The sequence below is a fragment of the Ambystoma mexicanum genome, chromosome 3p (genome assembly GCF_040938575.1).
Source record: "Ambystoma mexicanum isolate Mex_15411 chromosome 3p, UKY_AmexF1_1, whole genome shotgun sequence".
NCBI lineage: Eukaryota > Metazoa > Chordata > Amphibia > Caudata > Ambystomatidae > Ambystoma > Ambystoma mexicanum.
The window spans coordinates 819681946-819696599 of record NC_090925.1 but is presented as its reverse complement, the minus strand read 5'-3'; the positions used below and the strand labels follow the sequence as shown (position 1 = coordinate 819696599).

At 48.1% G+C, this 14654-nt stretch overlaps 1 protein-coding gene across 5 annotated transcripts in view; it reads right to left on the bottom strand.

Annotated features, from left to right (window-relative positions):
- The window catches only part of LOC138580941 (adapter molecule crk-like), a 208208-nt gene that overhangs the window by 38208 nt on the left and 155346 nt on the right, over positions 1-14654 (bottom strand). For all 5 annotated transcript variants that reach the window (XM_069651875.1, XM_069651876.1, XM_069651878.1 and 2 more), the window contains one exon: positions 10986-11141. In XM_069651875.1, coding sequence (XP_069507976.1) covers positions 10986-11141 — 156 coding nt within the window. The remainder of the gene's footprint in view (positions 1-10985; positions 11142-14654) is intronic.

The following is a 14654-nucleotide window of genomic DNA, read 5'->3' as shown; positions in this document are numbered from 1 at the left end:
GAGAGCCATGTAGGAGGACGCGTTCCAGCGGAGCTCCCGAGATCCTGAACAGATCCGGGCAAATCAGTGCAGTACGACTGCTTATTGAAAACCGACGACATGCATGCCAACGTGTGAAGGTGCTACCGAAGTACAGTGAACTTTTGGAGGTCATAGTAGCTACGACGACTGAGATCGGAGAAGAAAAGTCGAGAGACGCTGAGAACAAAGGGCGACTCAAAATGGCCGACATAGACTTGAGACGGGATTGAAAAGAGTCGCGGGAAGACCTAACCAGGTCAGCGTGCAATGCGCCCACTCATCATTCGGTAGACCTGCACATCCTCAGAACCATGTCCAGTAAGGCAGTGCGACCTAAGGCGAAACAACCCGCGCTGGATGACTTCACCAAAACGTCCCCGGGCTCGGACGCCACCAAGAATAAGGATGCACCGGCCGTAGGTGGCGCGACGACTTCGAGCTCTAACCAAGAAATCCTAGCAGCGATTGCGGACCTGAGAGCGGCCTGGGAGTCGAAATTAGAACAGGCTGTCTCTGAATTAAAAACGGCATTGGACCTCAAAGTTGGGGAGGTCCAGGAAGACGTCAATCTACTGAGACAAGACGTTAGGGTTCTGGCAGAGCGCACAGAGTCCCTAGAAAAAGAAGTTGGCCCGAATACGGCGGACTGTGCCACCCACAAGACAAAACTGCACGCCCTAATCCAAAGGGTGGGCAACCTGGAAAGTAGATCGGAGGAGGCGGAAGGACGGGCCCGTCGCAACAATATCCGCATTGTGGGCCTACCGGAGGGGACGGAGGGCCGTGACCCTACTGACTTCGTTGAGACCATGTTGCTGCAAGAGATATCCGGAGGGGCCTTATCCCAAGGCTTCGCAGTGGAGAGAGCACATAGAGCCCTAACGAGGAGGCCGCCTCCTGGAAACCCGCCCAGACCCATCATTGCCAAAATTCTTAACTACCGTGATCGGGAAAGAATATTAGAACATTTTCGAAAAGGAGGCACGATCAAGAGAGGAGAAGCAAATATCACGGCGTATCCGGATTACACCCTAGCTGTGCAGCGGAGCCGCATGAACTTTGGAACTGTGAAACGGAGGCTGAGGGAGGCAGGTTACAAATATATGTTGCTTTACCCTGCAAAACTGAAGGTCATACAGGCGCATAAGACTTTATTTTTCGAGACCCCAGAGGACGCCATGGAGTGGCTCGACGCACAAGGGTGCCCTCAAGAATCGGCGGACCGGCCCCAGAAGGACTCGGAGGAGCTACGGAAGACGTAAAATGGCGTCGCAAGATGGCGCGACTCATGGACCCTAAGACTTGATTATAGTCGGTTCGGAACCTTCGGTATGGAAGGTCAGTTGGTTGTACTGTTTGCCATAAACATTGAGATTATTAATGAACGGGAGCCCCATGGAGCGATACTCTCTCCCCACAATAGCTTAGGTTAGGTGGCCATTAGGGCGACCTCACCCTACTGGGCTCCGTGTACGGACTAGTGTTTGCGGAGCCAGATGTGGGGGTGCCTGAGCTCTTTTGTTGTAGCTGGGCAACAGTTGGGGTGTGTGGTGTTGGGGGGAGGGTGGGAGAGGGAGGGGAAAGGGGGTTGGAGTTTGGTTGTGTGTGCGGTTAGTTTGGGAATGAGCTTATTTGCGGAGTGGCCGCAGTGGGACGCTTTTTGTGTCATGAGAACTGTTGGAGGTTCCCGTAAGGGGGGTGGGAAGACACATAGCTGCCATGGGTGACCTCAAGATTGCCACCTGGAACGTCCGAGGCCTCAATAATTACTTGAAAAGAAATAAAGTCATGTTGTATCTTAAACGACAGAAGATCGACATTGCCCTGCTACAAGAAACGCACCTGGCCCAACATAAACTAGACCTTGTAAAGAAAAAATGGGAGGGTACAGTGGTGGGCTCCCCGTACTCGGCCTATGCCAGAGGTGTGCTGATCTGGGTGGCCCCGCATGTCCCACTCAGAATTGTACGAGAGGAGGTAGACACGGAGGGTAGGCTGGTAATACTAAGGGTACCGATTGAGAACAGAGGACTGAGTATTATTAATACATATGCCCCCAATCAGAACACTGCCGTATATTTCAGGACTCTATGTACACGCCTGGGCCCGTGCGCAGGGGAACCGATCATCTGGGGGGGGGATTTTAACTGTGTTCTTGACCCCAAGATAGATAGGTCCGACAGGAAAGTAGACAGGCCCACCCCAGCGGCCAGGGCTCTACGGGTACTATTAGACGACTATGGACTAGAGGATGTCTGGAGATTGAAACACCCCACGGCCTTGCAGTACTCTCATTATTCGGCCCCTCAACAGTTGCACACGAGACTAGATTACTTCTTTGCTACACCAGAAGTGACGATAACAACTACACAGGTTGAATACAGAGCGAGGGTCCTGTCGGACCATTCGCCCTTGGTGATGGCCTGGCAATATGGCCGCCCCAGAGGGCGGATTCCAACATGGCGCCTTCGGGCGGAGGCGCTCAGAGACCCGGCCTTCAGAGAAGATATTAGAGAGACGATTACAAGGTATTTTGAGGAGAACACAGGCAGTGTGGATTCGGCTGGTACACTTTGGGAGGCCTTCAAGGTGGTAGTGAGGGGCGACGCTATTTCTAAATCAAAGGGCCTTCAGGGGGGGGTTTTAGCTGAGCTGGAGAAAGTGGAGAAAGAATTGGAGCGTGAATGTACCAGAGGGGGATGGGACACAGACCTAGTACTCGAATTACAACAACGATGCTCAGAGCTTTGGGAGCGGCTATGTGACCTTAATTACAGGAAATACGTGGAGAGGCAACATGCAGGAGGTGACAAAACTGGTCGCCTACTGGCATGGCTTTACAAGAGGGAAACCCCCAGGGCCCCGGTCATGATGATAGAAAGGGAAGACGGAGAGGAGGCTCACACTCAGGAAGAGGTTAACGCTGCTTTCTCAGATTATTATAAAGCGCTGTATGAGGACAAAGAGGAAGACAATCTGGATAAAATCAGGGACAAACTGGAAGATATAGAACTACCCAGGATCAGTGCAGAGGAAAGGGAGGAGTTAGATGGCCCCATTACGCTAGATGAACTGGAAGAGGTGGTGAAACGGCTGCCTACTTGCAAGACCCCAGGCACTGATGGACTCCCGAGTGAGTTCTACAAAACGTATAGCGCAGAGATACTCCCCCCTATGCTTGAGATGTACAACGAATCATTCGAGGGAGGCCGATTGCCAGACACGCTCAGAGAAGCGCTGATCGTACCACTGCTCAAGCCTAACAAGCCGAGACAACACTGTGGATCGTACAGACCGCTGTCGATGTTAAACCAAGACAGTAAGATCCTGACAGCGGTCTTGGCGGATAGGCTGCGCAAGGTCATCGGCAGGCTGATACACTCGGATCAGACAGGTTATGTCCCTGGCAGGAATATAACTCATAATCATAGGCGGCTCCACCGAGTGATAGAAGAAGGGAACAGAAGAGAGGAGGAAATGGCAGTGATCTCCCTAGACGCAGGTAAGGCGTTTGATTCGGTGAGGTGGCCATGGCTGTTTGCGGTCCTGAAGGAATACGGGTTTGGGCCAGGCTATATCAGATGGGCGAGAATACTGTATAGCCAGCCTACGGCTAGGGTGCGTACGGGATCAGTGATATCCGACAAGTGGCACCTAAGTAGGGGTACTAGGCAGGGATGTCCTTGGTCCCCGATGTTATACATATTGGCCTTGGAACCCTTAGCGGTATATCTTAGACAGCAATATGACCTGGTGGGCATCGAGGTGGGGGGAAAGAGCCATTTGATATCCTTATATGCCGGTGACTTGCTGCTGTACCTAAAGTATCCTGAAGAGAACCTCCAGTATGTTTTAGAGGTCATGCAGAAGTATGCCGAATTGTCCGGCATAGCGGTTAATCCGGACAAGTCGAGCATGTTCCCTCTAGGGTACTATTCGAGGGTCCCCACGGAACGCTTACCGGTATTGCCCGTGCCTTGGGCAGCCGAGTCCTTCCGATACCTCGGAATAGACATATATCACACTGTGGGAAACGAACATCTGCACAACACCGAGGTAGCTGTGGATAAAATCCGTGCGTCTATGCGATTTTGGGAAAAACTGCCGCTAGCGATGATAGGGCGAGGGGCGTTGCTTAAAATGGTTGTCTTGCCTAGACTGCTGCATTTCTTCAACAACATACCATACTTAATAGCTAGGAAGTTCTTTACCAAACTCGACAGTATGTGCAGGGACTTCCTATGGCACGGCACTCGCAACCGAGTGGCGCTGTGGAAGCTACAAAACTTCTACGATAAAGGAGGAATTAAATTACCACATTTTGAGGCCTATTATGTAGCGAGCCAATTGCAATATGTTACACAGTGGCTCTCTGATGAGGAATCTCCCGAGTCCAGGCTGGTTGGGACAGATTGCACCTCGTTTTATTTGAAGGAGATCATCTGGGTCCCTAGACAAGACTTAAACCTTTGCCCTGGTATGCTGTTACTTGGGTGGAAAATGTGGCGTAGAGCATGCCGGTTACTGGAAAGCCCGGATCCGTGTTCGCCGCAGGTGCCACTGGTTGCCTTGACTGCGGGGGATGGTCAACCTAGAAAATTGATCAGAATGTACTGGGAACCGGTTGGGTTGGCCACGTTAGGAGATATATGGCAAGATGGGGCCATCAAGGATTTTGCAGACTTAGAAGAAGAAGCTGGGTTACATGGAGGCCAATATGTTACATACCTCAGGTTGGTACAGATTATCCGAAAATCTTGGCCTGAGACGGTGTTAGCGGAGGATCCGGATGCCCTGATTGACACAATATATGACATATCAGAGGGCGGACACGAGATCTCCAGATTGTACGAGGTGGTGATGTCCCGAGTGGGAAAGGACTTGACAGACTTGAGACTAGAATGGGAAATGGAGGTGGGGGTTCAAATGACGGATGGGATGTGGGAACGGGCTCTGGGATATCATAAAAAAGTGTCCAGGAATGCTAGATTACAGCAAATCCAACTATATATCACACACAGAGCGTATTTGACCCCCAAGAGAATAGCTAAGTTTGCTAACTCGGGCAGGCAAGCATGCCCGAAGTGTAACGAGGAGAACGCGGACATGACGCATATGTTCTGGTCCTGCCCAGTAATTGAAGTCTTCTGGGGAGAAGTGTCACAGAAGTTGGCTGACAAAGGGGTCCCGATAAGCATTGACACGACCTGGGCTTGCCTGCTAGGGGGGTTCTCCAGACCAAAGAACACCAGACATCTGGGGAAACTGAGAGACCTAGCGTATATACTCGCTAAGAGGAGGATAGCTATGAACTGGAAGCAATGCTACAAACCTAGGATAGAGATGTGGTGGAGGGATCTCCAAAAATGGGCGGAAGCCGAAACCATGGTCTGGCAAGAGGCATGCAGTAAATGTGGGGAGGAGGATGTGGGCAACCTAGTAGCCTGGAGGTCATTAATCACTGGTCTGTTTGGGGTACGAGGAGAACCTACTGCCTCGGAGGAGGAAGCCACCCGGCCACACCAGGTCGATACGGAACTACCCTGTGGATGAGCTCTTGGGGGGGGGGGGGGAGTGTAGTGTTGTGCTTTGTTAGGTGTTTTATTGGTTTATTGTGTATAATGTCACAAGTTTGTTTATACTGTTTTCACTTAAAATAAAAATAAAAATATTTAAAAAAAAAAAAAAAGACTTCTGTCCCAGTGGAGGTATACCAGTCAAGGACTGGGTAGTAGGTCGTTTCCAGGGAAACGCTGGCAGGGAGCCAGGCAGACACAGGATATGAAAGGTAGTCCCCAGGAGAAAGATGAAAACTCCCAGGCAGGGACAAAATCGTAAAGGTGGCACCCCAAGGTGAAGCGTGGCAGGACCGGAGCGGTGCCAGCTCTCAAGAGAGCTGTTGGAAACCGGAGCTACAATAGGGGCAATGCGGTCCATTTGAGAAGCAACAGAGTACGAGCGTTCTGTGTATATAGGGAAGATTCACCATGCGACTGCAGGTGTGGGAGGAGGCAGTGTCTGAGATGTGCGCATGCGTGGGACACCCGTGGATGCAAGCGCTCTGCAATACTGATCCCCAACACATGCGCAGAGTGTGAACGCTCCATATTAGATGCTGGTGCCTCACGCATGCGTGGGATAAGACTCCTGAGTTGAATATGCTAACCAGGAACACCTCATGACGTTAATAATATATGGAGGTGGGGTAGGAACTAGGGACACGGCGGTGTGCACATCTGGGTGGAAGAGGGCTCCTAGCAGTGGAGGATGTGAGTGGAGGTCTCTCTCAGTGAAAGCTGGCGTAGGGCAGAATCTTGTAGACTTTTAATAGGTTAAGCCTGCTTGACATTGCAGTAGAGGTGATGAACTGTTGGAGTTTGAGGCATAGCTCTCAATTCACACGCTTTTGGCGGGTGTCACCCGATGTCAAGGGTTTTGACCCATGTTGAATCAATAGACTGGGTAGATGTGGGGATGAGCTGTCGCCGCCCATTATTCTATCCCAGAACAAACTAAACCAATAGACTGGGTGGATGTGGGGATGAGCTGTCGCGGCCCACATTCACGCCAGAATCCAGGAGAGCTGCGCAGTTGGCACAAGACCACTCCAAAGATACAACCTTCTTGTGGGGGGTTCCACATCACCACTCTACTGTAAGGATGCCATCAAAACAATGTTAAGCAAGAGTCCTATTCTATCAAGCAAAAGACCACTCTATTGAAATGCAGTAATTCAAGACAGATCCCAAAAATGGATGCAGTACTGACAAATTCCACAAGGCGGTGCTAGCGTTCTAAACTCTGACAGGAGAACTGGCTGACAAAGGGACCTGAGTCAACTGGACTTCAAAGCCTGTGGGTTAATTAAAAAAATCTTAGCCACCTGCTGTTCCCAGAGGCCAAGAGGCTGAGAACTCTTAACACCCCAGAGACTCACAACAGGAGGCAGGATATCACATGGCCCTTCTGAGTGAGAGGGAGGGGGTTTCCCCGTCAGCCTGGAGGAGAGAGACAATAGCCCCTTTCAGTTGAATGGGGTATGTTAATTTTGAGTGTTTCCTGTCAACAGCCCTCTGCCAGCAAGGAGAGACATGTGATCACTGACCCACCCAGACTTCTGGAGGCGGACCCAAACACTTTGGGGAGTTGAATTGCAACAAATATATATTTTATAGAAACTGTGATAACTTATTGTAACCAAATGACAGGAATGTACAACTTTGAGAGTCTTAGTATGAAAAATACCCTCATGATTTGAGTCCAAACTCCAATTTCTACGGTGTTCTAGGACCAAACCATGCTATTTATTGATATTACAGACACCGGGTTTATGCTAGAAACCTAGTAAATAGCTGGAATGTGTGGAGAAGGAGGGTGTACCTTTGTATACTTTTTGATGAAAAACCAATGTTGCAAAACCCACTAAAATCGAAAATAAGTTGCCATTTTTGAATGCAAGCTCCTAGAAACGCCAGAGTCAGAACAGAGACTACCTGAAGCAATGTGTAATGTGTACATGTAATGTCCACTACTTGTGTACCTGGGAAATATGTATTTGGATCAGAAATAGATTTGTGTACACATTGACCAGGGGAGTGTCATTTCTGTAGGTCATAAAAATGACATCACTCTGACACACTATCCCTTCCCAAATCAGGGACCAAAGAATCTATTGACCTATCAAATCAAGAGAGGGGTAGGCTTAGTGAAGCTAGCCTCTCCACCCATTTCCAAAACCCATAAAAAGAGACTGCTGGGACAGGTAGGGACATTCAATTCCATTTGCTGCGGAGCGTGCTGACCGACGACTTCACATCCAGAGATCCAATACTTAGACTTCCAAGCTAAACAGAGACTACAGAACTTTGAACCAAGAATGCCCACTGCAAGCAAAAGTATTTCTCAGCAGGCCTCAACATCCTTAAAATCATTTGCAAACTATTCCACAGCCGGGCGAGCTGTCTGAATTCTTTGCCAAGAACTTTTGCCAGTACCCAGAAAGCAGTGTTACATCCAGAATCCACTTGATCCGGACTGGAAAGCAGAGCAGTATCCAGAACCAGAGGCCGCTGTATCCAGAGAGGCTAGACCAGCAGGGCAGAGCTGACCCAGACGCTGTGAGCAGAACCGCCCGAAGTCCAGTCCAGTTGACCAGATCCGTGACAAGGCCCATTCATTTCAAAATTAGGAGTGAGTATCCGCCAGAACTGTGCAGAACCCAATCTCTTAGTTAAAATAATCTAATCCAAACTATTTTAACCTAAGTAGAACTGCCTCCTAGAAATCGTGTCATCTGTCATTCTAAAGCTGCAAGCTGTCACCTGTAATTCTGAGTTTTACTTTAAATCCGAAAAACTACCTTTACTAAATTGTCCGTATCTTCGGAACCGTTTGTCCTAGGAACGTGGTTTAACTTTCATTTTAAAGCTGAGATTCCAGGCTTTCCAACGAACCTAGATCCTCATACTTCCTCCGTAATCACGATTCACGCAGTCGCGACATTTTACAGCGATTTGCGATTTGGCCTGATTTCTTCACCTGTAAAAGTCAGCAGCTCCTTGCTTTCCTTGGCTAAAATCCGTTTAACCTGCTAGTTACTCATAGGGCATTGCTAAAGTGAGCCTGAACTAATATAAAGTATCTCTCCCTCACCCTGAACCTCCTGCAGGGAATTAAAATCAATTTTAGCATCTTTTCACTTCATTGCCACCACATTTCAAAGTAATTCGCCTGTGTTTAAAACTCATACCTGTTTTCTCTAAGCTTGCTGGGGGAACTGGAACTGTGTATTGCATTATAAAGTGTGATTTGTTGGGATTCTTGAAGACTGTGTGCTCTCCTTTCCATCTCCTTATATTGTATAAAGGGGGGAGTGAGTTGCCAGAGAAAGGTGATTACATTGTTGTTGGTTGAAATCATATCAAGTTTTATTTGCTGTACTGCATTTTATTCCACCTTGCATTTCCTTGAAACCATCAAGCATTTTCAGCTACCTCATCCTCTATACTACTCCTAAGTAATCAAGTGTACCACTGTAACATTACCCATTGTGGATCCACATCATATGTCTAAGTGTACTATCAGATATTAATTTATTATAAAAGTGTGATATATATATCTTGTTTAATTTTTCAAATAAACCTTTTAATTTGCAAAACAAATCTACTTCTTGGCTCAGTGGGGTCAGGGGGATTCTAAGAGAGGGGTGTTATACAAGGGTTCATCATCCAGATTATAACTTGCCATAAAAATATATAAATAAGGGCTTCCCTTGGGAATCCCAGACAAGGCACTGACTTTTTGGGATTGCTTGATTGGAGTCACTTACACCGCTTTGTAAAGGGCTGACTCACCCTCCAAGACTCCTGCATGCCCATTCATTCCAATGGGCGTCTCACCCGCCAAAAACAAAATCGGGTGATTTCACCCGCCTTTGCAACACAAATGGTTGAGAGCTATGGTTTGAGGTCGCTATCAAAGTGAACCCCCAGGATCCAAGCCTTGGAGGATGGGTATGATGAGGCCTGGGAATAAGAAACTTTGGTCTTGGAAGAGCTGGGCATGGGGGAACAGAGATCCATCCAGTCCACCGATGGCAGAGAGACAATTCAAGGTGCGAGTGCTTAGCTCAAGGTTGAAGTAAGAGAATGGCCAACGAATATGGGTATTGTTGGGTGAAAGGTGGTAAGAGGTGCCAAAAGAGGAGATGCATTGCAGAGAGAGGAGGTGTAGAGTGTGAGGTGGAGGGGACCAGGAACGGATGCTGGGGAGCACTGGGGGTAGCGTTTGGGGGAAGAGGTGCTGTTTCCCCATGAGATGGAGGAAGAGTGGCCTGACAGGTAGCAGGCAATCCATTGATAGGCAATGAGCTGGAAGCCGAGCAGAGAGACACTGTGTGGGGGAGGGAAGGATTGTCAACTGTGTCAGAGGCAGGAGAAAGGATAAGGAGGATGAGGGGAAGAGTTTGGAGTAGGGCGCAGTGGTGACTGAGCTGGCAGCATGAGTGAGTAGTTTCAGTGAAGTATTTACTGTAGAAGCATGATAGTATGGGGATGCACAGTTTGTAGTATGTGATATGGTTGACTACTACATACGTCAGACTTGAGCTTAGAGTGAGAGGAGTGGATCCAGCCGCTTGTTGGCTGGATGGTGGTGGTTGGAGCTCGCAGATGCTATTTTGCCCAATGGTTTCAATCAGAAAGCTGGCAAAGCTCTAGTAACCAGCCGGAGATTCAGAAGGGGGGCAGGAAAGAACAGAGAAGGGGTGCCAATGTCTAGGCAAAACTCCCTAGGGCTGTTTAGCAAACAAATACTCATGCATGTCATTGCGATAGGTGCCCCATAGGATGTATTTTGACCCAATCAGAACTTAGCTCAGAATATTATTTAGTTTCTGGATTTATAGAGCACACTGCAGCCCAAAGACATCGAGGTGCTATGAAGGAACGTAAGCAGGCTTGATTCAGGGTTACAGGAATACGGCCCAGCAGAAGTTACTTAGTACTGTATGCTTAGTTGCATTTACTTGACATCTCTATTATCATATCTGGGTGCCTAGTGGGTGGAGCTGTGTTAGCTGGAGGGAAAAGAATTGCTTGCAAGCACATGGGAGTTTAATGAGGCACAATTGAACAATTCATTACATTTCATTTGTGATTGCATGTTGTTAAACGTGCTTTTTATTTCATTTTGTAACACATTAGATGTGATGCATTTTCCAGGCTTAGATTGTGTTTGCAATGGGGGCAAGCACATGTTAGATGGATGTTCACTGCCGAAAGTCACAGAATGGATTGCACACACAGTAGATGTTAATGTTAATGTTAATGTTAATGTTAAAGGATATTTGTACCGTCACTACCACCACCGGAGTGGTCCCCTGGCGCTCTCAGATGCCATGCAATGTAACAGAGAGTAGAGTGGGCAATATAATGGCCTCTGGGTATATAAAAGGTGAATCGTACCTTGCTGTTCTCGCTGACGGACAGCACGCAGTCCCCGGGGCTGGTGGCGCTGTCGCGGACTAGGAAGGTGCCAGGAGCTTGACCAATTACCAGGGCTTCTGCCTCCATGCGGTCTACAGGCCCGAAGTACCACTCGGATCGGTCTCCAAATCTTGTCTGGCATCAGAAGAGAGAGACATTTAAAACTATAACATAGACACACACACACACACTCAGCATAATGAAAGTGGAACAGGTGAGATAGCAGTTCAGATAACTTAGTGGGTTGATCACCTGTTGCTGAAAAGCGTGTGCTGCCATGAAGTCACCGTTTAGAATCCCAGCATGAAATGAAAATGGTGACTATTGAGTTAGGAAATTAAAAACGTATTATGAAAGCACAGGGAGATAACTTAGTTTGGGGTGTGATCACAGCTCCAAGTCGACTGAGTCATAGTGCTTAAGGTAGTGGAATTGGCAGCATGTAGCCCTGCTGTTCTGGGCACATCTCAGCTGTGTTCAGATGGTCAGACTGGTTCCTCACATTGATGAGGGTACATGTCATCCTTTTTGATGTTCACAAAACTGGTACAACAAATTGTCTACCTATGCAAACAATGACTACAAGCACATGCCTGTATCACACAGGTTCTTCACAGGTCTGTGGAGGTCTTGGAAGTAGCACATATATCGAGGTACATGAAGTCGTCACAGGTGAAGTGCAAAATAATCTACCAGTGGAAAGTTGTATGCTAACATCATGCTTCATTCTGGTACTCGAACACTGCACTGGCTTCCTGTGGATGAACGTGTGCAGCTGTGTATTTCATGACACCCAACTTAATAGGGCGCAAATTGCCACGGTATGTTCCGGGGAGAATGCGAATCTTCGGACACTGTGTTGGCCAGCCATAATCTGATGGTGTGGTGGGTCTGGCTCCTCTTGTTCACCACTGTGATGCCTTATCTAAGGTGTATGTTTGCGCTTAATAAGTGATATTCCGGTTCTATGTGTTATTACTGCACTTTAAAAACCGAACACAAAAAATACCGTTTTCTTTTCCGGCTGTTTTTGTGTCGGCTTTAAAATGCTCCAATATCACTTTCTGCGCAGCCCGCACCCCTACCCTCTCCTGAAGTTAGCACTCGTGTGCGTCGCAAGGGCTGACAGTTCGATTTAGAAAGACCGCTCTGTCCGGTCACATACCAGGCTTTCTAAATCAATCTTTTTATGTTTAATTTTTTTCAAAAAGGTCTTTTGTCCTAGAACTTCCATACCATCATATTTCCGAACTCTAGCTGGATTATTTTTATGGCAAATGAGAATGCCATCTAGTTGGTTAATAGTAGCATCTGTGATTCACAATGCTATGAAGTTAGCTCATGACAGTTCACATGTTGGCCTGATGATCAATTACTGGAAACACTGAAGCATGAAAGGAGACAATCTGACACTTTGGGCTCTCCATATGCTTTAGACTACAATTCCCATGATCGTTTACCAAAGGCAATGCTGGCTAGGGCTGATGGGATTTGTATTGCAATACACTGAAGGAGCCAAAGGTAGCAGGGCCTGCATTACCACCTCGTCAATTCTGCAGACCGAGATGCCTAGAACTCAGAATGTGAGTAGGACAGTGCGGATCAGCCTGTGCAGTTCGCAGGCTGAAGGAAACATCCTGTTGTCACTATCATTTCACCTTTCTGGCCTAAGAGAACATTAGTGACCATATCTTTCAGTTTGGGGGGAGGGGAGACTGAAATAGCGAGCATTCAGGCCACAAGTCTTCTGTTGTTCTGGAGCCGTGCCCTACATTTTATAGAGGGCTGCATGCTACCCACAGAGCAAAGCAGTCACAACATTAACGTCTTGAGATGTTTTAGAGGGATTGGAAAGTCTGACCTTCGGCATACACCCACACTTCTGCAGCAAGCACTTTAACACCCTGAGCTAACTTACAGGGATTGGAAGCTGCATCGACCTACTTTGATTTGATTCGTTTAGAGGACCTGCTCCCTCTCTTGTCCTTGTTCGCTACCAACAACAATATAAAAGTGCACACATCAAGGCCTTTTGGGTTCTGATAAAAGCTTTCTAGAGACGACTATGGGTGAGGCTGGAGGAAGTGTGCTCTATTGCTGTGTCATGCTGAATGTCGCACCACATTGCAATGCTCTGCAGTGTGCCAATGCCGTTCCAAATGGAGCAGATAACAGGCATGTGGCAACCATAGCACAACTGAAAAGTGATGACTGCAAGCTCTTTGATGACCAATAAACTCCGGCATTGCTTGGTGCAATCCCCCCCCCCCCAGACCATTGTTCTTCAGCCTAGCGAGCACTTACAGAAGGGTAAAGACCATGTGCAAATCAGGATTGGTCCACACCAAAGTGGCAGTCCACCCCAAACTGCTCGGTCACACCCCTTCTTCACGAGACCACAAGCATCCCAGACATGTTTGAGCAACCATGGTACCCTTGCTCACTGTTCTTAGAGAGGCACAGCTCCACCTCACTGGCAAGGCCCAACCAGGCCGAAACACGCACGTGTCTGGGGTTGCTGTTGGTACTCTGGCATTTCGGTGCTGGACTGCCCATGTGGGCGGGACAAAGACTGATATGTTGTGGACATTTCTCTTCCGTGAAAGAATGGTGAGCTAAAACTCTGGTTGAGACTCTAACCCGGGATATAGGCCGGTAGCAGAGAAACTCACAGAACCCCCCTTGTTTTTGCATTATGACTGAAGACAACATATTATATTCATAAAAGTGTGTGTTCCTGCATCACAGCCTATAACGCAGCTCCATCATTCCTCTTAGTAAATCCCAATAATATTCCTAATGATCTCATTAGCCCCAACCATCCTCATAGTGAATTATCAATACTGTGTCTAGTCTACCCAAACCCTGATCTAACATCCCAAAAGTAAATCTGCACACTTTTCCTGACTTCCCCTATAGCCGCAGCAGTCCTCAAAGAGCACATCTCTGATAAATGGAAAGAGGTGACAGTGGGGTGGTGGGCAATTCCTGCCTCCTGGGCCTTCTTTAAGACTCCTGTTATGTGAGTTACAAAGCAGAGAAGGAAGAGAAGGCAGAGTTGGGGGTGCTGCTGTCTGTGGCACAATAAGATGTGTGTGCGGCGGGGCTACATGAGAAGACCAGTCATGGTGGCATGGATCAAGGTTACAGACCATCCCTACACTGAGGGGGATGCTTGTGGCTTTCGGCCAATGCCACACCCTGTTTGGCATCAACGTGGGCAACATTGAGCATGGACACAGGCTTCTGGGTCAGGCTGAAGTAAAGGAGCCCAATACGTTTCAGTTTATATAAACTTTCTTCAGGGCCTTAAATTACTCACAGTGTCAATAGAATTAGCATTCTTCTAAGCAACTAAGCAACTAGCAGAGCCTCCGGCCGCAGCTGCAGTAGATGCCATGTCTGATAATAGGGTTTCTGCTGCAGGATGGGCTGGCTGCAAGCATAGGTAGAATCCCTGGAGGCAGGTGCAGAAGGGTGGGCAAACAGGGCTGTTGGCTTTGGGGGCCGCATGCTTCAGCACAGGGTCCATAGTGAGCGAAATTTCTCTCTGCAGATAAAGGCCCTCCATGCATCCTGGCTTGAGTAACTGAGCCAGTGTATGTCCTATTGCTTTTGTGCGTGCATGCTGTTTATTTTTGCCTTGCT